General features: G+C 39.4%; 1 protein-coding gene across 2 annotated transcripts in view; it reads right to left on the bottom strand.

Moving 5' to 3' along the window:
- LOC131361371 (dipeptidyl aminopeptidase-like protein 6) overlaps positions 1 to 24477 on the bottom strand; it is a 117653-nt gene extending 93176 nt beyond the window's left edge. Inside the window, exons 1-2 of one of the 2 annotated variants that reach the window (XM_058402441.1) lie at positions 24134 to 24477; positions 23972 to 24050 (exon numbers count right to left, since the gene is read on the bottom strand). In XM_058402441.1, coding sequence (XP_058258424.1) covers positions 23972 to 24031 — 60 coding nt within the window. In that variant the 5' untranslated portion in view covers positions 24032 to 24050; positions 24134 to 24477. The remainder of the gene's footprint in view (positions 1 to 23971; positions 24051 to 24133) is intronic. The other variant, XM_058402448.1, reaches the window with a different exon arrangement.
- Positions 24478 to 26279: the final 1802 nt, after the last annotated feature.

Genomic DNA, 26279 nt, shown 5'->3' with positions numbered 1-26279 from the left:
GAACTCAGAACCTACGCTGATCTATTAGTTCCTCAGGAGCTCTTGGTTGCACAATTCCACATGACTTTAAACTGTTGAAGAAAGGACGTTATCAACATTTACATTATTTCCTGTCCAGTGTCACCCAAATGAGGATGAGGTTCCCTTCTGAGCCTGGTTTCTCTCAAGGTTTCTTCCTCATAACATTTTTCCTCACCAGCATCACCTCAGGCTTCTCATTAGAAATAAATGTTAGGAATAAATAGTAACTTAACTTTAAACTCTTTAATTTCTTTTTCATTCTATGTTTCTGTACTTCTGTAAAGCTCCTTAGAGACAGTGTTAAAAGCACTACACAAACAAATGGAATTGAAAAAAAATTCAATCAGCATTATGGTTTTATTAATCTAATCGTTATTAGTCTTTAGAGATTATGTGCCGGACCAGTCTCTGAAAATGAGCTGTTGCCATAGAAACAAGAATATAGTAGAACACGCGCTTTAATCCATCCATCCGTTCATTTTTAACACCGCATATTCGAATGGATTGTGGGGAACCTGGAGTCTATCCCAGGAGATTTGGAGCACAAGGCAGAGTACAACCTGGACAAGATACCAGTCTATCACAGAGCACAATCACACACACACACACACACACACACACTGCAGACAATTTTAGAGATGCCAATCAGCCTACAATAGCATGTCGTTGGACAGTGGATATGGTATTTTAATATCTTTTTCACTCCGCTGTTTGCTAATTTGGTCATTTTTGCCACTTTTTAGAAATCTGGTCATTTTTTACCATGCTATTTGGTAGTTTGGTCATTTTTGCCCTTCTCTTTGGCAGCTAGTACCACTTTCTACTGGACTGTGGGGAACCTGGAGTCTATCCCAGGAGATTTGGGGCACAAGGCAGAGTACACTCTGGACAAGATACCAGTCTATCATAGGGCACAATCAATATCTATCTATCTATCTATCTATCTATCTATCTATCTATCTATCTATCTATCTATCTCTCTCTCTCTCTCTCTCTCTCTCACACACACACACACACACACACACACTAAAGACAATTTTAGAGATGCTAATCAGTCTACAATGCATGTCTTTGGACAGGTAGCTTAGTAGTTAAGGTGTTGATCAGAAGGTTGTGAGTTCGAATGGTGGTCAGGTCCACCAAGCTGCCACTGCTGTGCTTATGAGCAAGACCCTTAACCCTCAATGACTTACTTGTATAAAATGAGATAAACTCATTTAGGGATTAATACAAATAATTTTAAATATAAGTCAAATATTAATCTTGAGCTTTTGTACTATATTTTTTTTATGTTCTGTTAAGCTGCTTGGAGACAATGTACATTTTTAAAAGCGCTATACAAATAAAATTGAATTCAATTCAATTGAATTGAATTGAACCTGCAAACTCCACATACACACACCCAGCAGAGTCAGGAATCAAACCCCCAACCCTGGAGCTGTGAGACCAATCTTTGGTATAAAAAATAACAACAAAGCCACTTCAGTAAGATAATTTTACTGTGTATAATCTAATGCTAAGAAACACTTTATCATTCATATCCTCTCATCATCATTTCACAACAGGAAATAAAAAAGCTGTGAAGAAGTACAGATGGAATGAAAGAGGAATGAGAGAGGAACGTCTGCAGCATCTCAAAGCCTGGCTGTCCTTCATCAGGTGATTTTTCTAGCAGTCATGTGATCAAAGCTTCTGGTACACAATCTGTTCTACACAAAAGGACAGAATAAAAGGAGCTCTCGCACACGGCGCAGGAATGAGCTGGGGAATTTCAAACGATAGATGACCTCTCGAGAGATCTGCATTCAAAGACGTATTCATAATATCTGAATCATTTAACTGTTTAGCAAATTTACAAGCACTCTGCATTTTTATTAATCTGACGTGTTTTCATGTGAGCACCAGAGTGCAGGGTGTAAAGAAAGCACGCAGGACACTTTTCTTTCTGAAAAGGATAGAATGGAATTATAACATGGAGGTTCATCTTTGTGTTATGTTTGTTAGTTTTGTTCAGATACCTGATTGAGGGGAAGAAGAAGAAAAAGAAGATACCATTGCGTGTCATGCTAGGACAGAACCATGCAGGTCTAAGTGCGTACTTTGAGTGTGTACTTTAGTGTACTCAGAACTGAAGAGCTCTTCAGGTTATAAAAACTCCAGCATTATTCACGGATGCTTTTTCATCTGTAAAAGTCAAAGCCAAACGTGACCCTGAGACTGGACTCATGGATGTTCTACACAAAGAAAGTAAATAAAACTGTTTGATTCTCATAAGACCTTTTGTCCATCCTCTCTCTCTCTCTCGCTCTCTGTGTGTGTGTGTGTGTGTGTGTGTGTGTGTGTGTGGAGGGGGATGAAAACACAAACCAGAGACAAAGTGACCAGCAATGACATCCGACACGACACAAACATCAAAACACACACACTTTAACACCATGTGGAGTTTTCTAGGCAGCATCACATCATGAGGTTCAGCAGGGGCTCAGTGTTTATGGTATTTGTCTTCTAATCAGAAGGTTGTTAGTTCAAATCCCAGCCCCACCAATATGTCACTCAAGGCTACTGAAGTTCCAGTTTGGATAAAATGGGATGCTAAGGTTGTGAGTTTGAATCCCAGGACCACCAAGCTGCCCCTGATACGTCCTTGAGCAAGACCTTTAACCCCCTCAACTGCTCAAGTGTATAAATGAGATAGATGTAAGTTGCTGGATAAGGGCGTCTGCCAAATTTGAATATAATGGAGGATCATGAGGCTGTTTCGCTTTCAAACAGAAAGTTAAGGAACTTTCTAGGGAACTTTCCAGAACTCTCAAAAAAAAAGCCTTCACAACGGAGCCAAGAACACATATTTATGATGCAAAGCTACAATACTATACAACTGATCATTTGAATAATACATCCACAGCAAAATAAAACATAGTTCCAGTGAAAGGAACTCTTAATGCTTCAGCATACCAAGACATTTTGGACAATTTCATGCTCCCAACTTTTTGAGGATGACCCCTTCCTGTTCCAACATGACTGCCCACCAGTGTGCAAAGCAAGGTTCATAAAGACATGGATGAGTGAGTTTGGTGTGGAGGAACTTGACTGACCTGCACAGAGTCCTGACCTCAACCCCATAGAACACCTTTGGGATGAATTAGAGTGGAGACTGTGAGCCAGACCTTCTCGTCCAACATCAGTGCCTGACCTCACAAATATTCTTATAGAAGAATGGTCAGAAATTCCCATAAACACTCTCCTAAACCTTGTGGAAATCCTTCCCAGAAGAGTTGAAGCTGTTATAGCTGTAAAGGACGGGACAACTCCATATTACATTCATGTGCATGGAAAGGCAGATGTCCCAGTTTTGGAATGGCTCACAGTCTCCGCTCTAATTCATCTCAAAGGTGTTCTATGGGGTTGAGGTCGGAGCATGAAATTGTCCAAAATGTCTTGGTATGAAGCTGAAGCATTAAGAGTTCCTTTCACTGGAACTAAGGGGCCAAGCCCAACGCCTGAATTCAATGATTTGGAGGGGTGTCCCAAAACTTTTGGCAATATAAGTGTATGCTGCAAAGTGTTTTATTCCACGTATACCTCAGCCATTGGATGAACAATTAAAATATTGTTACTTAATCCAATTCTAGTTACATTTATTGCTGTGAAACATCGTAACTACAGACAGTTTTTATTCCTGGGTATGTTATTAAAAAGATAACAAAATTGTGCATTTCATTCTCGACAACAAAAGCGCTGGCATTACAGAGAGGACACAAAGTGCTGACACAAGCATCCTGAACACGCTGGGATAGCGCATACCAAGAAAAAAAAAGCAATGAGGCTGATTAGCATAGCAGCTGATGCAGTGATTTAATACACAGTTTAGAGAGAAATCAGATCTGACTAAACACAAACACAGATACACAAACAGAACACTAAACACAAACATCACCACCAGAATCATTTAGTGTCATGTGTTAGAGACTACACGCTTCCTGGAAAGAGCTGGTCTTTTGCATCCCATTAGCATGCCATTTACTTATTATTGAACAATGTTTCCCCAGTTCACAAGAGAGAACGAAAGTGAAAAATGAACAAGTCTCACTCGCCTGTGGCTCAGTATAACTCTGTAATATTGCCTAGTCAGGTTTCAGTGATATAAGAAGTAAATGCACATTTGGAGTTATAATTCAAATGCATATAATTTACCTGCTAAGAACCAGCTTTTTATGGATTAAAGCTTGTTGCAGAAGAAATGGTTTTACCCCCAGTCACAAATCAATCACGATCTTCCTCCTGGAGAATCCTAAGCCAACAGGAGATTAGAAGCTTTCCAGCAGGACTTCAGTATCTCCATCCAGTGGGACATGCCTAATACAAATTTGCGTGTATAACATGCAAAACTTGTCTAAACATGACTGTCACCCTACTGGCACTGCGTATGACCCCCAGCGTTCATCGTGTAGGTCTAGGTAGTGAAAACAGAAGGCTAAACCTGACTGGGTTGAACTGTCCAGCAGGTCTCAGGTCTACTCCAGGATATCCAGCCAGTGGAATACAGCTTAACTGTATGCTAACCAGAGAGCATCCTTTAAGGTGCCCAAAGCCCCTCCCCTGGCTCCTCTCAAATAGGAGGAGCAGAGCTCTACTGGATCCTATCACTCAGCAGATGAACTTTATTTCCACCACCTGTACTCGCAACTGTATTCCATTTATCACTATCCACAAAACAGTAGAATCAATAGATTAGTAGAATCAGTAGAAAACCATAGATCAGTAGAAATTTGTCTGAAAACTGAGCTCCTGCTTCATCACCACAGACCAGTCAAGTACCACTTGTATTCCATCACTCATGAAAAGCATATCAAGATACTTGAACTTCTCTGCCATGGCCTAGGTCACTCCCATTACCTGAAGGGAGAATCCCACTCTTATCTACAAAAGACCCAAGGGCTTAGACTTGCAGTTGCTTCACACTCAACAGCAAAACATTTGCAAAGGTCTAAAGGTACTACTATGACCACTCACAAAGCAAGAGCAAGATTAAAGAGCTAGTCAGGTTCACCACAGTACTCAAACAACTTGATCACACCAAAATCTGAATCCATGAAAGTTTCGGAAATATAAAATTCTTATTTTGTCATTGCTATGCTACGACTGCGGCTGACTGATATGTCCTTGCTATGGGCTCCAGTTAACTAGCAGCTGACTACACATCTAATAAAAAAGAATTAACAAACAGAGACTGTTCAGTGGTAACACAAGTGGTTAAAGCTCTGGGCTGTTGATCAGAAGACCAGGTTTCAAGCCCCAGCACTGACAAGCTGCCACCGTTGGGCCCTTCAGCAAGGTCCCCCTCCTTCTCCAGGGGTGCTGCCTCATGGTTGACCCTGCGCTATGACCCCAACCCTCCAAGGATGGGATATGCGAAGAAAGAATTTCACTGTGCAGTAATGTATATGTGACAAATATAGGCTACTTAACCAACCAAGCCAGAGCATCAGAAGGTCAGGGTTCAAGCCCCAGAACTGCCAAGCTGCCAATGTTGGGCCCTTCAGCAACGCCCTAAACCCCTCCTCTCTAGAAACGCTGCATCATGGCTGACCTTGTGCTAGGACCCCAACCCTCCAAGGATAGGATATGCAAAGAAAGAATTTCACTGTGCAGTAATGTATATGTGACAAATAAAGGCTACTTAACCAACCAAGCCAGAGCATCCAAAGGTCAGGGTTTAAGCCTCAGCACCACTGTTGGGCCCTTGAGCAAGGCCTTTACCCTTCTCTGCTCCAGAAGGGTTATATCATAACCCTGTACTCTGACCCCTACTTCTAAAAAGCTAGAATATGAAAAGAAAAGAATTCCACTGTGTTGTAATGTATGTGTGCCAATAATAAAAGCTTCTTCTTCTTCACACAGCTGAACATGATTCAGCCTGGCATTTCTGCTCAACAGTCTCATACTGCATTTAAAATGAGTTCATCCATGCCTATACAAACTCAAAACTGACTCAGGGCCATTTTTCCAATACATTTGAAAGGGTTTATGTATCTTTTTTATTCAGGGATCTGATTAAATTGCATAAAGAATCACACCTTCTATCTGGAGACTGTAGCCTGCAGAAGGTAACAATCAGGGAGGGTCGACTCGGCTATTCCGTACCAATACTTCATCGTTAGTTTTGTCAGTACAGAAGCCACAAAACGTTTATTCTCCAATTCATAACCCAGCAACCCCTCTGTTTGAACTTGTAGGCCATTTTTCTCTCGACGACTCATTCTGTGTTTCATTTGGATTCATGAGACAAGCTCTGTACACTACATTAACTTTGCTTTAGAGCTAGCCATTAGTGAGATGTCATCAACGCAAACCAATTTGCCATAGAAAACTAGCGGCACCATGCAATTGCCAATAAAAAAGCTAATGAGTCATTTCACACCCTATTAGCCATAATGACCACGTCTCATTGTGGCTGTCTTCTCACTGAGGTCAGATTTTCTTTCGGAGGCAAAAAACGCACCAGAAGATCCTCCCAGTCGTGACCAAAGTAATCTCCTGAGACGGTTAGCATGCTACTTTAACCCCAAGTTAAGTTGCTAGCAACAAGGAAAGAAATCTTCGGGTTGGAGGTTAGCAAAGTTACACTGAGCTCTAATGTTTGATAAAGTGGCATGTTGACCTTTTTGTGGAAAATATCAGGGGAGGAGCTGAAATATGTCTTTCCCTGTGAGCACACTGTCAAACCTTTTATAAACGAGATGCTATCGATCAATCAAAAGTGTTTGACTGTCACTCAGGTGCTGCATTAAATGTCACTGAATTCTTCCTTCTGTGTTTGGAATGAATAAGTGTTCCGATAGATATATATATACGATGCTGAATTTCAGGAGGATTTGCTTTCTTTATCACGTCTCAGATCGAGGATAAGTTTCCTGTTCATAGGGCTGTAACCCAGGAGACAAGCACAAATACAAGAAGACAGACTTTTTTATTATCTTTTATAAATTTGAGAAATACATCTCTTGGAGTTTTACTCTCTCTGACTGCAGTCATAATTTTTCACATCCGTCTCAGATATTCAGATACACCTTTGGCTAGCTGAGCATTTTGATTTGGCTCCTTTAGGTGGGTTAAACGAATCCTTTCCATTGTTTGGAAAAGTTTTTGATGGAAATGAAATCCCAGACAATTTTACTTCATTTGCAGCTGTAAGATGTAATGCATTCACAAATTAGTGTCCAAAATTACGTAAAATGTGTTATTTAGAGCTTTAAGAGCAAAAGTTTGAGCACAACGATAATGCTACGTTAATGTTAGCTATATGACGTTACAATTCACTTTGTGTCATTAATGATGTGCTCCTTTATAAGTGTGATAATAAATCAGACATGAGGTATGATACAATACCTTCAAAAGTATTGGAATGGCAAGACCATTTCAGCTGTTTTTACTGTACGCTGAAGAAATTTTGGGTTCACACAAATAGATGAATATTAGATGATAGATCAGAATATCTTTCATCTCCTGATTTGCCTCGCATCTGTGGAGTTGAGGTTCAAATCTCTCCTCTGTCCTGTGTATGGAGTTTGTCTGTTCTCCTTGTGCTTCAGTGGTTCCCTCACTATGATTCAAATATATTGGAACATGTGACTGACTGTTCTTCAGGTGAGCCCTAATAGACTGACCAACAGAGAGCTGTTTCTGTGGAAAAAAGCGAGATATTTTGAAGCTGGAAATCAAAGACAATCAATCAGAGGCATTGTAGAAGAACTAGGTATCGCCTATACAACAAATTGAGATGTCCTGAAAAACTGGTGTACTGAGCAACAGACGTTGCAAAGATCAGCCAAGGTAAACAACAGCAGCTGATGACAGAAACATTATGAAGAGAAACACAAAATAAATATAGAAGCCATACCACAAGATGCAAACCTCTCATCGGCATAAACAGCAGTATAGCATAGCACAGTATATTATAGTATAATATAGTATAGTGTAGTGTAGTATAAGTGTAGCATAATACAGCATTTTGTTGTATAGCATAGCATAGTATAGTAGAGTGCAGTGTGAGTATAGTTTTGCATAGTGTAGTATAGTGTAGTGGAGTATAGTATAGCATGAGTGTAACATATTGTGGATCAGTAAGTATAGTACAGTATAGTGTTGCATTGTACAGTGTAGTGTAGTATAGTGTAGCATCATATAGCATAGTGTAGTGTAGTTAGTATAGTACAGTATAATATAATGTAGTATAGCATAGCATAAGTGTAGCATAGTGTAGTGTAGTGAGTATAGTACAGCAGTGTAGTGTAGTATAACATAGTGTAGTGTAATAGTGTAGTATAGCATAGTACAACATAGAATGAGTGTAGTGTAGTGAGTATAGTACAGTGTAGAATAGCATAGGTTAGCATAGCATAGTGTAGTGAGTATAGTATAATGTATAGCACAGTATAGCATAGTTTAACAAATTATAGTGTAGTATAACATGAGTGTAGCATAGTGTAGTGTAGTGAGTATAGTACAGTGTAGTGTAGTGAGTGTAGTGTAGTGTAGTGAGTATAGTACAGTGTAGTGTAGTGAGTATAGTGTAGTGTAGTGAGTATAGTGTAGTGTAGTGAGTATAGTACAGTGTAGTGTAGTGTAGTGAGTATAGTACAGTGTAGTGTAGTGAGTATAGTGTAGTGTAGTGAGTATAGTACAGTGTAGTGTAGTGTAGTGTAGTGTAGTGAGTATAGTACAGTGTAGTGTAGTGTAGTGTAGTGTAGTGAGTATAGTACAGTGTAGTGTAGTGTAGTGAGTATAGTACAGTGTAGTGTAGTGTAGTGTAGTGTAGTGAGTATAGTACAGTGTAGTGTAGTGTAGTGTAGTGTAGTGAGTATAGTACAGTGTAGTGTAGTGTAGTGAGTATAGTACAGTGTAGTGTAGTGTAGTGTAGTGAGTATAGTGTAGTGTAGTGAGTATAGTACAGTGTAGTGTAGTGAGTGTAGTGTAGTGTAGTAAGTATAGTATAGTGTAGTGAGTATAGTGTAGTGTAGTGTAGTGTAGTGAGTATAGTATAGTGTAGTAAGTATAGTATAGTGTAGTGTAGTGAGTATAGTACAGTGTAGTGTAGTGAGTATGGTATAGTGTAGTGTAGTGAGTATAGTACAGTGTAGTGTAGTGAGTATGGTATAGTGTAGTGTAGTGAGTATAGTACAGTGTAGTGTAGTGAGTATGGTATAGTGTAGTGTAGTGAGTATAGTACAGTGTAGTGTAGTGAGTATAGTACAGTGTAGTGTAGTGAGTATAGTACAGTGTAGTGTAGTGAGTATGGTATAGTGTAGTGTAGTGAGTATAGTACAGTGTAGTGTAGTGAGTATGGTATAGTGTAGTGTAGTGAGTATAGTACAGTGTAGTGTAGTGAGTATAGTGTAGTAAGTATAGTATAGTGTAGTGTAGTGAGTATAGTGTAGTGTAGTGTAGTGTAGTGAGTATAGTATAGTGTAGTGTAGTGAGTATAGTACAGTGTAGTGTAGTGAGTATAGTACAGTGTAGTGTAGTGAGTATAGTACAGTGTAGTGTAGTGAGTATGGTATAGTGTAGTGTAGTGAGTATGGTATAGTGGAGTGAGTATAGTACAGTGTAGTGTAGTGAGTATAGTACAGTGTAGTGTAGTGAGTATAGTACAGTGTAGTGTAGTGAGTATAGTACAGTGTAGTGTAGTGAGTATGGTATAGTGTAGTGTAGTGAGTATAGTACAGTGTAGTGTAGTGAGTATGGTATAGTGTAGTGTAGTGAGTATAGTACAGTGTAGTGTAGTGAGTATAGTACAGTGTAGTGTAGTGAGTATAGTACAGTGTAGTGTAGTGAGTATGGTATAGTGTAGTGTAGTGAGTATGGTATAGTGTAGTGTAGTGAGTATAGTACAGTGTAGTGTAGTGAGTATAGTACAGTGTAGTGTAGTGAGTATGGTATAGTGTAGTGTAGTGAGTATAGTACAGTGTAGTGTAGTGAGTATGGTATAGTGTAGTGTAGTGAGTATAGTACAGTGTAGTGTAGTGAGTATAGTACAGTGTAGTGTAGTGAGTATAGTACAGTGTAGTGTAGTGAGTATGGTATAGTGTAGTGTAGTGAGTATAGTACAGTGTAGTGTAGTGAGTATAGTACAGTGTAGTGTAGTGAGTATAGTACAGTGTAGTGTAGTGAGTATGGTATAGTGTAGTGTAGTGAGTATAGTACAGTGTAGTGTAGTGAGTATGGTATAGTGTAGTGTAGTGAGTATAGTACAGTGTAGTGTAGTGAGTATAGTACAGTGTAGTGTAGTGAGTATAGTACAGTGTAGTGTAGTGAGTATGGTATAGTGTAGTGTAGTGAGTATAGTACAGTGTAGTGTAGTGAGTATAGTACAGTGTAGTGTAGTGAGTATAGTACAGTGTAGTGTAGTGAGTATGGTATAGTGTAGTGTAGTGAGTATGGTATAGTGTAGTGAGTATAGTACAGTGTAGTGTAGTGAGTATAGTACAGTGTAGTGTAGTGAGTATAGTACAGTGTAGTGTAGTGAGTATGGTATAGTGTAGTGTAGTGAGTATGGTATAGTGTAGTGTAGTGAGTATAGTACAGTGTAGTGTAGTGAGTATGGTATAGTGTAGTGTAGTGAGTATAGTACAGTGTAGTGTAGTGAGTATGGTATAGTGTAGTGTAGTGAGTATAGTACAGTGTAGTGTAGTGAGTATGGTATAGTGTAGTGTAGTGAGTATAGTACAGTGTAGTGTAGTGAGTATGGTACAGTGTAGTGTAGTGAGTATAGTACAGTGTAGTGTAGTGAGTATGGTATAGTGTAGTGTAGTGAGTATAGTACAGTGTAGTGTAGTGAGTATGGTATAGTGTAGTGTAGTGAGTATAGTACAGTGTAGTGTAGTGAGTATGGTATAGTGTAGTGTAGTGAGTATGGTATAGTGTAGTGTAGTGAGTATGGTACAGTGTAGTGTAGTGAGTATAGTACAGTGTAGTGTAGTGAGTATAGTACAGTGTAGTGTAGTGAGTATAGTGTAGTGTAGTGAGTATAGTACAGTGTAGTGTAGTGAGTATAGTGTAGTGTAGTGTAGTGAGTATAGTACAGTGTAGTGTAGTGAGTGTAGTGTAGTGAGTATAGTACAGTGTAGTGTAGTGAGTGTAGTGTAGTGTAGTGTAGTGAGTATAGTACAGTGTAGTGTAGTGAGTGTAGTGTAGTGTAGTGTAGTGAGTATAGTACAGTGTAGTGTAGTGAGTGTAGTGTAGTGTAGTGAGTATAGTACAGTGTAGTGTAGTGAGTGTAGTGTAGTGAGTATAGTACAGTGTAGTGTAGTGAGTATAGTACAGTGTAGTGTAGTGAGTATGGTACAGTGTAGTGTAGTGAGTATAGTACAGTGTAGTGTAGTGAGTATGGTATAGTGTAGTGTAGTGAGTATAGTACAGTGTAGTGTAGTGAGTATGGTATAGTGTAGTGTAGTGAGTATAGTACAGTGTAGTGTAGTGAGTATAGTACAGTGTAGTGTAGTGAGTATAGTACAGTGTAGTGTAGTGAGTATAGTACAGTGTAGTGTAGTGAGTATGGTACAGTGTAGTGTAGTGAGTATGGTACAGTGTAGTGTAGTGAGTATAGTACAGTGTAGTGTAGTGAGTATAGTACAGTGTAGTGTAGTGAGTATAGTACAGTGTAGTGTAGTGAGTATAGTACAGTGTAGTGTAGTGAGTATAGTATAGTGTAGTGTAGTGAGTATAGTACAGTGTAGTGTAGTGAGTATAGTACAGTGTAGTGTAGTGAGTATGGTATAGTGTAGTGTAGTGAGTATAGTACAGTGTAGTGTAGTGAGTATGGTATAGTGTAGTGTAGTGAGTATAGTACAGTGTAGTGTAGTGAGTATGGTACAGTGTAGTGTAGTGAGTATAGTACAGTGTAGTGTAGTGAGTATGGTATAGTGTAGTGTAGTGAGTATAGTACAGTGTAGTGTAGTGAGTATGGTATAGTGTAGTGTAGTGAGTATAGTACAGTTTAGTGTAGTGAGTATGGTATAGTGTAGTGTAGTGAGTATGGTATAGTGTAGTGTAGTGAGTATAGTACAGTGTAGTGTAGTGAGTATGGTATAGTGTAGTGTAGTGAGTATAGTACAGTGTAGTGTAGTGAGTATGGTATAGTGTAGTGTAGTGAGTATGGTATAGTGTAGTGTAGTGAGTATAGTACAGTGTAGTGTAGTGAGTATAGTACAGTGTAGTGTAGTGAGTATGGTATAGTGTAGTGTAGTGAGTATAGTACAGTGTAGTGTAGTGAGTATGGTATAGTGTAGTGTAGTGAGTATAGTACAGTGTAGTGTAGTGAGTATGGTATAGTGTAGTGTAGTGAGTATAGTACAGTGTAGTGTAGTGAGTATGGTACAGTGTAGTGTAGTGAGTATGGTATAGTGTAGTGTAGTGAGTATAGTACAGTGTAGTGTAGTGAGTATGGTATAGTGTAGTGTAGTGAGTATGGTATAGTGTAGTGTAGTGAGTATAGTACAGTGTAGTGTAGTGAGTATAGTACAGTGTAGTGTAGTGAGTATGGTATAGTGTAGTGTAGTGAGTATAGTACAGTGTAGTGTAGTGAGTATGGTACAGTGTAGTGTAGTGAGTATAGTACAGTGTAGTGTAGTGAGTATGGTATAGTGTAGTGTAGTGAGTATAGTACAGTTTAGTGTAGTGAGTATGGTATAGTGTAGTGTAGTGAGTATAGTACAGTATACTACAGTGAAGTGTAGTATAACATCTTGCATAGTATAGCATGAGTATAGCATAGTATAGAATGGTATAATGTAGTATAGTATAGCGTATGCAGTATAGTACAGTATAGTGTAGTGTAGTTTAGTATAGTGACCTTTTAGTATTGTCAACATTCCTCTGCTTTTCTAACAGATGTGATGAGTTGGTGCTCTCCTCTGGGTGAGTTGAGTCTCTCAGTTTTATTCAGATGTACACAGATGCTGAGAGTAAAAATGAGTCTGTTTAACACTCCACACACTCTCCTCACTGTGGGGCATAAACTGTTAGCTCAGAGGCACATCTTATATTTATATTGTTTCCTCTCCATCTCCTGCTGTTCCATCTCTGAGTGACAGAGTGGCAGATTTCACTCAGTAACAGAACCTTATTCACAAACAGCACATTTCCATAATCTCACTCCCTGATTTCGCTCTCCCTCTCTCTCTCTCTCTCTCTCTTTCTCTCTCTCTCTCGCTCGGCCATCATCTTCTACATTCAGTGCACACAGGTCAGGCTATGAAACACAATTACACTCAGTGCTATGAGTAAGTGATGGAGGTTTATGATAGCGCAGATTTAATGAGCGTCACTCAGGAAAATCATCATTAATCTTCTACAGAAATGCTGAACACTATCTCTTTATTTATGTCCATCTCTCTCTCTCTCTCTCTCTTCAATTCTATGCTAATTTGTATTTTGTGGAGGTTTTAAGTTCAGAGTTAAGGCGATTCAGGAGGTCTTGCCCTTTGCTAAAGCCTCATAATCATCTGTATTTCTATCAGACAGGTAGGATTGGCTGTAAAACGTATTAATTCCCTCACTGCACACGTTCACACCTCTGGATCTGTTCTCCAGCTCAAATTGTCTCATTTTCTGTTCCAATAAGAAATGGTAGCCAAAATGCATAAACTAAAGCTAACTACTTAAACAAAAATACAGAGGAACCTCAGTATACAAATTTAATTCATTCTGGAGGCGAGTTCTTAAGGTGAAAATGTGTATTGAAACGAATTTTCCCATCAGAAATAATGTAAATGCAGATAATCCGTTCCAGCCTCCCAAAAATATGACCAATATTCCCAATAGGAAGTGTATGAATACTGTACGGCTGCTTACAAAGAATTGACCCAAGCCAAGCATTCCATGTCAAGGCTCCTCACAGGAAGTCGTGCCACCAAGCTTGGGCTAAAAATAGAACAGACCGCCCACACCACCAATCTGTCAACAAAAAAACACCCGAAAAATCACCTAGCTTTTGAACGCATGCTGAAGGAAACGTTGGTATCGTGGGGTGACTCTTTCCTAACAGCTTTCACTGACTGGAAAAAAAAATCGTAACATTCCTAAACTCACTTCAGTTAGCTTCGCTTGGCTTTCCACTGATGCTAACAAGTTTTGAACGGCTCCCACAACTTCGGCTTGTTCGTATGATGAAAATGCTTCGTATGCCGATGCAAATTTCTTACAAAATTTCAATTCTTAAGGCAAAAATTCGTAAGGGAGGGCATTCGCATGCAGAAGTTACACTGTACACAAATGTGAACACAAATGAGTTTGCTGAGTTCATGCTAGCAAAGGTTAGCTATTATGTGCCTACAATTTCCTTTAATGGTTTAATTGTCTTTATAATATTTTTCTATACATTTAACAGTAGGTATACAAAAGGATCAGATGAAACCAAGATTATAAGTTGTTTTTTTTTAACAGTAAACAGGAATTAGGAACTGAAGTGAGTGTGGAATCATTCAAGCCAAACATCTGGATTTGTTGTTTTATAGAATGATATTCATTTTCTAAACACTACAAAGACCTGGTGTTAGTCCAGGCGTTGGTGGTATAGTGGTGAGCATAGCTGCCTTCCAAGCAGTTGACCTGGGTTTGATTCCTAGCCAACATATAACCTTATGGATGGTGGTGGCTCAAGTGGTTAAGTCTCTGGGTTGTTGATTGGAAGATTAGGGTTCAATCCCTGACCCGCCAAGGATGGGAAATGTGAATAAAGTATTTCACTGTGCAGTAATGTATACTGATCAGGCATACCATTATGACCACCTGCCTAATATTGTGTTAGTCCACCTTTTGCTGCCAAAACAGCCCTGACCCATCGGGGTATGGACTCCACTAGATCCCTGAAGGTGTGCTGTGGTATCTGGCACCAAGATGTTAGCAGCAGATCCTTTAAGTCTTCTAAGTTGCAAGGTTGGACCTCCATTAAGGCCTTGAAGGATACTTACAGGACTTTTGATAGATACTGACCACTGCAGACCGGGAACACCCCACGAGAGCTGCAGTTTTGGAGATGCTCTGATCCAGTGGTCTAGCCATCACAATTTGGTGCTTGTTAAACTCCCTCAAATCCTTATGCTTGTCCATTTTTCCTGCTTCTAACACATCAACTTTGAGGACAAAATGTTCACTTGAGGAGATCCTCAGTCTTATTCACTTCACCTCTCAGTGCTGAGAATGTTATGCCTGATCGGTGTATATATGACAAATAATGGCTAATTAACGCAAATATCATACAGTCTCTTTGCCTCTTGCTATCATGCTAAAAACATATATCACTAATGATGCTCAGAGATTCGCAGTGCAATGTTTCTTTCAAGCTTAAAGAACTCCTGACTCAAAACCCTAAAGCAATTCCAGCCGGTTCTGCTGGTGTTTACTCTGCTTCACTGTATGTTTGCGTCATAGATATGTTGATCCTCAGATCAGTCTCACTAAACTACTGTGAGCACAAGACAATATTCATTTACTGTAAACTCATTATTCTACCTGCACACGAACCTGCAGCCCTGCCGAGCTCGGCGCTGACTGCTCGCTCAGGACGGACGCCAGAGTAAATACACAGAAAACCCAGACAGCGTAGATGAGGAGAGAAAACACCGCTGCTTTCTTGACTTTCAGCAGAGAAAAAAAATCTGTAATTCAGATTCGGGTTCCGTTTGTTTGTCCTTTTAACACATTTCTTATTTGGCATTTCTTCCACACTTGTTCTTTTTCCTTTATATTATTTTTTGGAAATATAAAACTTTTCACAGATACGATGCTCACAACACTACAGCACAGCATCCGTCTTTTTATATTTTAATCTTAGTACGTTCGTGAGAAGGCTCTCTGAAAATCAGCATCAACATGAAACTGATTATCTTCTGTAATATATCATAAAAACAAGTAAAACTTGTATTTATTTGAATATGAATCACTTTGGCAACCCACATCACTGCTGAACAACCACCACATAAAGAGGTCAATGTGTTGGAGAGCTTTCTCTCCATGTCTCAGTAAGCACAGTGTCTCCTCCTGAGACCACACAAACCCACGACCAGACAGAAGTTTGGTTTTTACCAGTGACAGAAGACATGCAGGGGTACAGCAGTCTCCAGGTACTTCTGGCAGAACAGAAGGAAACACAAGGCGGAGAGGAGTGTCTTCACTTTCACATCACACAAAACTATCAAACCAGACACAAGGAACATCCTGAGGGTGCTTTTAGGAAGGTTTACATGTACACCAGAGAGAGAGAGAGAGAGAGAGAGAGATAGCAATACAGAGAGTGAGGCCAATAGGCAGACAGACAGATAGAGAGAGAGAGAGACTGATAGACAGACAGACAGACAGACAGACAGACAGACAGACAGATAGATAGACAGACAGACAGACAGATAGATAGATAGATAGATAGATAGATAGATAGATAGATAGATAGATAGATAGATAGATAGATAGAGTGAGTGAGTGTGTGAGTGAGTGAGGCCAATAGGCAGACAGACAGATAGAGAGAGAGAGAGACTGACAGACAGCCAGACAGATAGAGAGAGAGAGAGAGAGAGAGAGAGAGAGAGAGATTGATAGATAGATAGATAGATAGATAGATAGATAGATAGATAGATAGATAGATAGATAGATAGATAGTCAGCAACAGATGTCTCTTCTTTATGTAATGAAAGTCACAGAAGAACTTAGATTATTTCTTTGTTCTGAACTTTCACGTTTTTATTTTTCACTTTCCCACTCTGTGATATTTCTCTCTGTGTTTCTCATCATCTCCTGATCCTTCACTCATCTTTTTCTCCTGAGTTTCTGATCATTAGAGAGATGTATTTACTCCAGCATGTGGTGGTTCCTCTGTAACCGACAGGCTGAGGGTTTATCTGAAGACAGCAGCTGAATAGAGATGGAATATAATTACCTTTAATGTGCTTCAGAGACGAGTTTTCCCAGGTAATAATCAGTGACACAGCTGACCTTTTGACCTTGAACTATTCAGAAATATGAAATATAATTATGCTCGCTAACGAGCACCACAGACCGGTGTGTGTATGCTGTGCTGAGGTGTGTGATTAAACCCATTACACACACCTACTGAGAGAAATGAAAAGAAAATCATAATCTACTGTATGCTACATGGCGTACACACTCCCCAGGATTTGCATATTTAGCAAAAGGTTAGGAACTTTTTATTATTATCTTTTTAAAAAGATAAAGGTCTAGGCTAAAAGTTACGCGCTGATGGCATGGCTCTGACAGCGGGCCTCGTTATTTCCAGATTTATTGTTTTCTCCTGCTTTGTTGTGCGAGTGAAAGATGAGTGTATGAAATCCAGCAACTGTTCTTTTCTGTTTTCACGTCTACAGGAGGGAGGGAGGGAGAGAGAGAGAGAAAGAGAGAGAGAGAGAGAGAGAGAGAGAGAGAGCATACACCCTGAATACATACACACACTATGAACACATACCACAAACATATAGACACCATACACACTATACACATACACACTATACACACACACACCCCATGAATACATACCACGAATATACACACACCATACACACTATACACATACACACTACATACATACCATGAACAGACACAATACACATACACACACCATACACATACCCACTATACACATACTATAAACACACACACACACCCCATAAATAGACACCATACACATACCCACTATATACACACACACCCCATAAATAGACACCATACACATACCCACTATACACATACTATATACACACACACCCCATAAATAGACACCATACACATACCCACTATACACATACTATACACACACACCCCATAAATAGACACCATACACATACCCACTATACACATACTATACACACACACCCCATAAATAGACACCATACACATACCCACTATACACATACTATACACACACACCCCATAAATAGACACCATACACATACCCACTATACACATACTATACACACACACACCCCATAAGCAGACACCATACACATACCCACTATACACATACTATACACACACACCCCATAAATAGACACCATACACATACCCACTATACACATACTATACACACACACACCCCATAAGCAGACACCATACACATACCAATTATACACATACTATACACACACACACCCCATAAATAGACACCATACACATACCAATTATACACATACTATACACACACACACCCCATAAATAGACACCATACACATACCCACTATACACATACTATACACACACTATACACACACACCCCATAAATAGACACCATACACATACCCACTATACACATACTATACACACACTATACACATACACACCCCATAAATAGACACCATACACATACCCACTATACACATACTATACACACACACACCCCATAAATAGACACCATACACATACCCACTATACACATACTATACACACACACCCCATAAATAGACACCATACACATACCCACTATACACATACTATACACACACTATACACACACTATACACACACACACCCCATAAATAGACACCATACACATACCCACTATACACATACTATACACACACACACCCCATAAATAGACACCATACACATACCCACTATACACATACTATACACACACACACCCCATAAGCAGACACCATACACATACCCACTATACACATACTATACACACACACACCCCATAAATAGACACCATACACATACCCACTATACACATACTATACACACACTATACACATACACACCCCATAAATAGACACCATACACATACCCACTATACACATACTATACACACACACACCCCATAAATAGACACCATACACATACCCACTATACACACACTATACACACACACACCCCATAAGCAGACACCATACACATACCCATTATACACATACTATACACACACACACACAATAAATAGACACCATACACATACCCACCATACAAATACATACCACACACACATACACCATACACACACACCATGAACACACACCATGAACAGACACAATACACATACATACTATACACATACTATACACACACACACACCATGCAGAGACACAATATATATACACTACCAGTCAAAAGTATGGACACACCTTTTAATTCAATGTTTTTTGTTTAGGGATTTATTTTCTACATTCTAGAACAATACTGGAGATTTTAGAACTATGAAATAACACACATGGACTTCAGTAATCCATATGTAATGACAACAAAAAACAGTCAGTTGTTATTTTAAGACACGAAGGTCAGGTGTTCTGGAATAGTTCTTGCAAGAACAGTATTGTCAAGTGCATTTGCAAAACCCATCAAGCACCATGATGAAACTGGCTCACATGAAGACCATCCCAGTAAAACAAGACCAAAACTGACCACTGCTGCAGAGGAGAAGTTCATTTAGAGTGACCAGCCTCAGAAATCACCAATTAACAGCACCTCAGATTAGAGCCGTTATGAAGGCTTTACAGAGCATCAGTAGCAGACATATCTCAATATCCACTGTTCAAACGACATTATTGTGGATTTCAGCCGCCTTCAGCATTGTTTTACAATGTAGAGAGAAATAAACATCAGGAAAGAACATGGGATTAGAAGATGTGTCCAAACTTTTGACTGGTAGTGTACACACACACATATCATACACACCATGAACATAAACCGTACGCACACACCACACACACACCATGAACATACACACACCATGAATAGACACAATACACATACATACTATACACACACACACCATGAACAGACACCATACGCATTCACCACACACACACCATGAACATACACACATGAATAGACACCATACACATACACACACAATGAACATACACCATGAACTGACAGAATATGCATACACCACACACACACACCATGAATAGACACAGCTTACACACACACACCATACACATAACATACACACATTATACACACACACACACACCATGACCGTACACACCATGAATGATTTGCACATAATCAAACAGGTTTACGTTAATGCACACACTCTAATATCTTATCGTTTCTATAGCAACAGCTCATAAAAAATCCAGTGTAAATATTTTTCATTTATATTAAATAAAAACACTTTAGATGGTGATACTGACGTGTATCCTCAGGTTTCTCCGGTTTCCTCCTACCTTCTACATGCAAGCGGGTGGGTGGATTCCTAAACTGCCCCTAGGTGTGTATCAGTGTGTGTGTGTGTGTGTGTGTGTGTGTCTGCGCACGCAGTGATGGACTGATTACTGACTCTGTGTCTCTATCTTACACTCTGAATGTGGTTAAAGATCTAGCTAATGAACAGGAGACATTTTAATTGTATTAATTAGGTAGACAGTAGGGTCTACACACACACACACACACACACAGACAGAGAGATCAATTCGCATCTCCATACACTCCAGCACAGGGAATCGAGTGATAACTGTCGAACAGAGCAGACTGGGGGAATAATAAAGGAGGAGGTGATGGATAGCTGGAACACTTCAGACTCCAGACTCCGCATTTTCCCACAAAGATTAAAAAACACACTGAGTGGAAGTTAAAGCCTGAGGCCCTTTATTATTATTATTATTATTATTATTATTATTATTATTATTATTAAAATAATAATTATTATTTATTTAAAAAATGTATTTACACACCAGTGTTTGTTGCCGTAAATATTAATGTGGCTAATTAATGCTTACAATTTTAAATCTGGAAAATCTTTTGGGAGTATTAGAAGTATATGTAATGAATAAATAAATAAATAAATAAATAAATAAATAAATAAATAAATAAATAAATAAATACATAAATAAAGAAAGAAAGAAAGCTGCTTTTTTAAAATGATAGTAAAAAAAGCATCAGTTAATGTGGCTAATTAATGCTTAAAATTTAAAATCTGGAAAATTTGTTGGGAGTATTAGAGGTATACATAGTAAATAAGTAAATAAATAAATAAATAAATAAATAAATAAATAAATAAATAAATAAATAAAACATTTTTTTAATTGAGAGTGAAAAAAACATCAGTTAATGTGGCTAATTAATGCTTACAATTTAAAATCTGGAAAATGTTTTGGGAATATTAGGAGTGAATATAGTTAATAAACAAACAAATAAATAAATAAATGAAGCTGTTTTGAGTGAAAAAGTATCAGTTAATGTGGCTAATTCATGCTTAAAATTTAAAATCTGTTGGGAGTATTAAAAGCATATGTAATAAATGAATAAATAAATAAACAAACAAACAAACAAACAAACCAATAAATAAATAAATGAAAGCTGCTTTTTTTAAAGAGTTTTAATTTGGCTAATTAATGCTTACTTTTAAAATCTGAAAATGTGTAGAGTATTAGGAGTATATGTAATAAATAAATAAACAAATAAATGAAATCTGCATTTTTTAAATGAGAGTGAAAAAAGCATCAGTTAATGTGGCTAATTAATGCTTAAAAACTGGAAAATGTGTTGGAAGTATTAGGAGTATATGTGATTAATAAATAAATAAATCAATCTGGTTCTTTTTGAGAGAGTGAAAAAAAGCATCAGTGTAAAATACTCAGATATTCCAGATATTCCTCGCCTTGTGGGAAAATTCATCGTTGTAAAACATACCTCCTCCACACACACACACACACACACACACGCACACACACACACACACGTCTCACAGCCTCTCCACAGTGCATTAATCTCATAGAAGGTAAACAAAAACTCCAGGCATTAACGCTCCTCTCCCTGCTTTTACACACACTTGACGAGATCAGAACTTTCTCGGCGCTGATCATGATGCAATCGACTGTCAGAGACGTCGCATGTTTGCCTGCAGAACCTGAAAAGATGCACATCATCATCATCATCATCATCATTAGAGCACAAATACCCTCCTCATTCGTAAACACTGAAGCTCCTGGGAGTCTCCGTGTCAGAGACGATGTGCACAGATTTTTTGGAAGGTTCTGAACCTCTCCGTTGGGTTTTAATAGCGTGGTCTCGTTAGGCTCAGATTCAGACCTGCCTGAGCTGTCACGTCCATCAAACATTCAGAGGGAAGAACATCCAGAGAAGGTATAACGTCCAGACAAATACGGAGAGCAGGACACACTAGCGGCTGCACTGTCGAACTGGACGATATTAATATATTAATACAGAAACTTGACGGTGAATATATTCAGTAATTGCTGCTGTGGTGGATGGTGAGGAAAGCATCTTGTGACATCAGATCTCCAAAAAGTTGATCTTTTTAATTTTTTAATTAGATTTCATGGACATTTCCGTGTCACTTTTGAGGTTTTTTTCCATTGTAAAAGTTTGCACGTCACTCATCGATCCCGCTCGGCTAGCTCGGCTAACATGAACATCTCTCTAATCCTTCTGTAGACAACACAACGTTAAGCCAAGGCTGGACGCTTGTTACGTCCCAAGCTCTGGTGATGGACACAAGCTTCCATGCTGCTCACATCAGGATCCAGGAGACCTCAAGTCACCCGTGAGCACTTTTAAAAAGCGCTAAATCTTTTAACAATATTATAAACTATTATATTCCTCACAGATTTATTATTTATTCGCGTGCTGCTATTGAGCTTTGCCTTTGTTTGTTAGTGTTTATCTGCGATAAATACACATAATTCGTTTGCTTTAGGATGGCTGGAGGAGGGACGAGCTGAAGGACATCATCAGGATGGATGTAACAACAGAGACCTCTAGTGGACGGTGAGTGTTACAGCGTACACAATAACGTCAGCTGAAATCTGACGGAACACTTCAGCGCTTCTGGTTTAAGCCACGCCCACTTCTGATTTAAATCAGAATATATAAGTAAGGAGAATAAGTAGGGAGAGACCAAACTGTTCATACACACACACACACACACACACACCATAGACACACACCTCACATACTATAGACACACACACACACACAGGTAGAGTAGAAATATAAACACACACACACAGCTCACACAATATAGACACACACACACACCCAGTTCACATACTACAGACACATATGCACACCATGGACACACAGCTCACATACAACAGACACCACGCCACACACACCAAACTCCTCATGCACTACAGATACACAGTTCACACACACACACACACACACACAAAGCTCGCATACTATAGAAACTAGTTAATTAACACACAGAAGTAATTCTACAAGCTACAAGATGCTGCAAGCTATTGTCATAACACACACTCACAGAGAGAGAGAGAGAGAGAGAGAGAGAGAGAGAGAGAGAGAGAGAGACATAGAGAGAGTGAGAGAGAGAGAGACAGAATGAGAGAGAGAGGGGGGAGGACAACAAGAGAGTAGAGAGAGAGAAAGAGAGAGTAGAGAGAGAGAGAGAGTTTTGGTTTGATTTCAGAGATGGTTAAATGACTAGTTATTGTTTATTAACACATTAACTTTAGCTGATTCTGTGAGTGTTCTGTACTGAAAATATCACACTGTAATCATTTAAGCAAAATATTTAGGTACAACATGAGATATTAGTGCCCTGGCCATGCAGGGGCCGCAGTCTCCTGCCCTAACTGGATCCCTGGGGTTCTCAAGTCCTCAGAACACACTCTGTATCATGAACAAGCAGCAGGGTGAATATGGAATGTACAGCATGCACTCATTTATCCTCAGCACCCTCGCCACTCGTTTATTTACATTCATCATACACCAGAACACATAAACATAATAACTGTGGGAATATTCATACAGCAGACTGAGAGTGCTGTCGCTTCCACAGAACAGAGGAGAAGCAGTGCAGAGTGGAGGAAGGAAAGAAAGAAAGAAAGAAAGAAAGAAAGAAAGAAAGAAAGAAAGAAACAAACAAACAAACAAACAAACAAAGAATGCCCAGACAGTCATTGTGGCCACTACACGATGAGCACAAAGTACACAATACATACACACTTCCTAACACACTCACCTTCCCTCCTGTGGAGCTTCTCCTCCTGTATGAATTTGTTACTCCAGCTGTTTGGTTCATATTCACATCTGGTTCAGATCTGCAATCACACACACACACACACACAAGTAAATATCACTGCATCTACATCACAGCACATAAGAAGTGAAAGAGCATCTTAACCTGAGACTTTTCTTCTTCCGGTCAGTCAGAGAGGAACCAGCAGAAACTCCTCACCTGCTCCTTCATCCGCTCTTCTGTCCAAAACTCCAAAACACCTGTCTTCAGGTTGGCCTTTTCAAAGCCCAGAAACATCACATCACACACGCGCACACACACATTGTCCTGTATGTGTGTGTGTTCAATCCCTAAGAAAATTCTATACTAAACATTGCACCATCTTTATTTTCCAATATTCCCAGACTGACACACACACACGCGCGCGCTTGCCTCCGCGGAGAAGAGTGTGAAGGAGAGTGCGTGCCCGTGTGTGTGTGTGTGTGTGTGTGAGTGTGTGTGTAAGTGTGAGTGTGTGTGTAAGTGTGTGTGAGCCCGAAGCGGCTGTGAATCAGTGAGTAAAGTGGACCTTAAACACTGTGAGAATTCTCTCCGCATTGTGGAAAGCCAAAGAGGCCACAACCTCCTCAAACAGCGGGCTAGGTTCAAAAACACAAATAACGCAGTAAGAATTTACATTTACGTGATTTGTCACGTGGCAAAATGGGCGTGTCTAGCAATGTTTTGTGCGATTAAATTTTTTTGCTATTTTTGCGTGCCTTCCCCACACTCAGCTTTCAAAACCAGTCTGTTCAAAAGTTGTGAAATTTAGCACACTAATTGTGGAGAGGTTAATAAACATTATGACCAAATTCGGACGATCTGGTCAAGTTTGGTCAGAATGTTTCTTAATCTCAATTTTGGACCATCTGGTCAAATTTGGTCAGAATGTTTCTTAGTCTAAAATTTAATCCATCGGGTCAAGTTTGGTCAGAATGTTTCTTATTCTCAAATTCGGACCATGTGGTCAAGTATGGTCAACTTCTAACATCTAACTGCCATTTTTGGTAGCTTAACAATGGACTCTTCTCTCTGTTGCGGTCAGGGAAATGTTTCCGTTCCTTGAAGGCGAACACAGAGAGAATGAGGAGGAGCTTGTTCCCGCAGGCCATTCGGGCCCTCAACCGGAACACCTAGAATCTGGACTTTCTGGACATACCCCCACATGACATGACATTCTACCTCAGCTGATTGTTGCACATGCAATAATTGCACTACTTTGTACTCTGCACTACTCTGTACACACAATAACACTCTCACTGGACATCTTCTCTGTACATCTTTGTGTGTACACTGCACTGTCACTTTACTCCCTGTTCAATTGGACATTTATATTGGTCTTATATATACATCTACCTATATATTTATATATTTATCTTACATATGCACACTGTACATACTGTATTCATTTGCCACACCATTTCAAAGTTGACCATTTTATCTACATATATGCATATACTGTATCTTCTGTATTTTGCTTTAAACATCAGGAAATCAGTACCAGGATTTTATTAAAACTCGAGCAGTTCTTTTGCACGTGGAAAAGCACACATAAAAACATAACATTAGTGTTTTATAGGTCAGGATGTAAACAGAAAGCTGGTGTATTTTTCCCCACAGCGTTTGTGTCAGCAGTCTTGACATTATTAACATTTGCAGACCTTTAAACCAAGCAGCTCCTCTGAGATTCATAAGAGATTTATGGAAATTTTACACCATAATGGATTCATACAATGGATCTGAAAATCTCTTAGACACACAGAAATTAAATCCCTCATGATTGGCTTCTTAGCTACAACAACAAACACACGAGAGCTTTCTTTTTCTTTCACTATGGACTGTAAATTATTGTGTAGTGTAGCAGCAACACTGGCCATCTCATAAATAAAGTAAGTGAATATTGAGTGGTACTGGGTCAGGGGATCGAGTCACTCAGGTGAACTGGGGGCAGCGGGGGGCTGAGAAATCTGACTGCCTCAGGGAAGGAAAATGTTCTGCAGTCTGGTGGTGGTGGTGGTAGCATGCATGATCTGATACCTTCTGCAAGATGAGAGGTAGGGTGAGAGGGGGGTGCAAGGGGGTGGGAGGGGGTGAAAAGGTGAGGGGTAGTATGAGGGGTGAGACAGGTGAGAGGAGGTAAGACAGGTGGGAGGTGGTGAGAGAGGTGAGACAAGTGAGAGGGGGCGATAGAAGGTAAGACAGGTGAGAAGTGGTGTGAGGGGGATGCAAGGGAATGAGGGGGGTAAAAGGGGTAGTATGAAGGGGTGAGACA

Source organism: Hemibagrus wyckioides, linkage group LG01, assembly GCF_019097595.1.
Source record: "Hemibagrus wyckioides isolate EC202008001 linkage group LG01, SWU_Hwy_1.0, whole genome shotgun sequence".
Taxonomy (NCBI): domain Eukaryota; kingdom Metazoa; phylum Chordata; class Actinopteri; order Siluriformes; family Bagridae; genus Hemibagrus; species Hemibagrus wyckioides.
The sequence above is the reverse complement of the archived record's forward strand: the minus strand, read 5'-3'. Positions and strand labels throughout refer to the sequence as shown.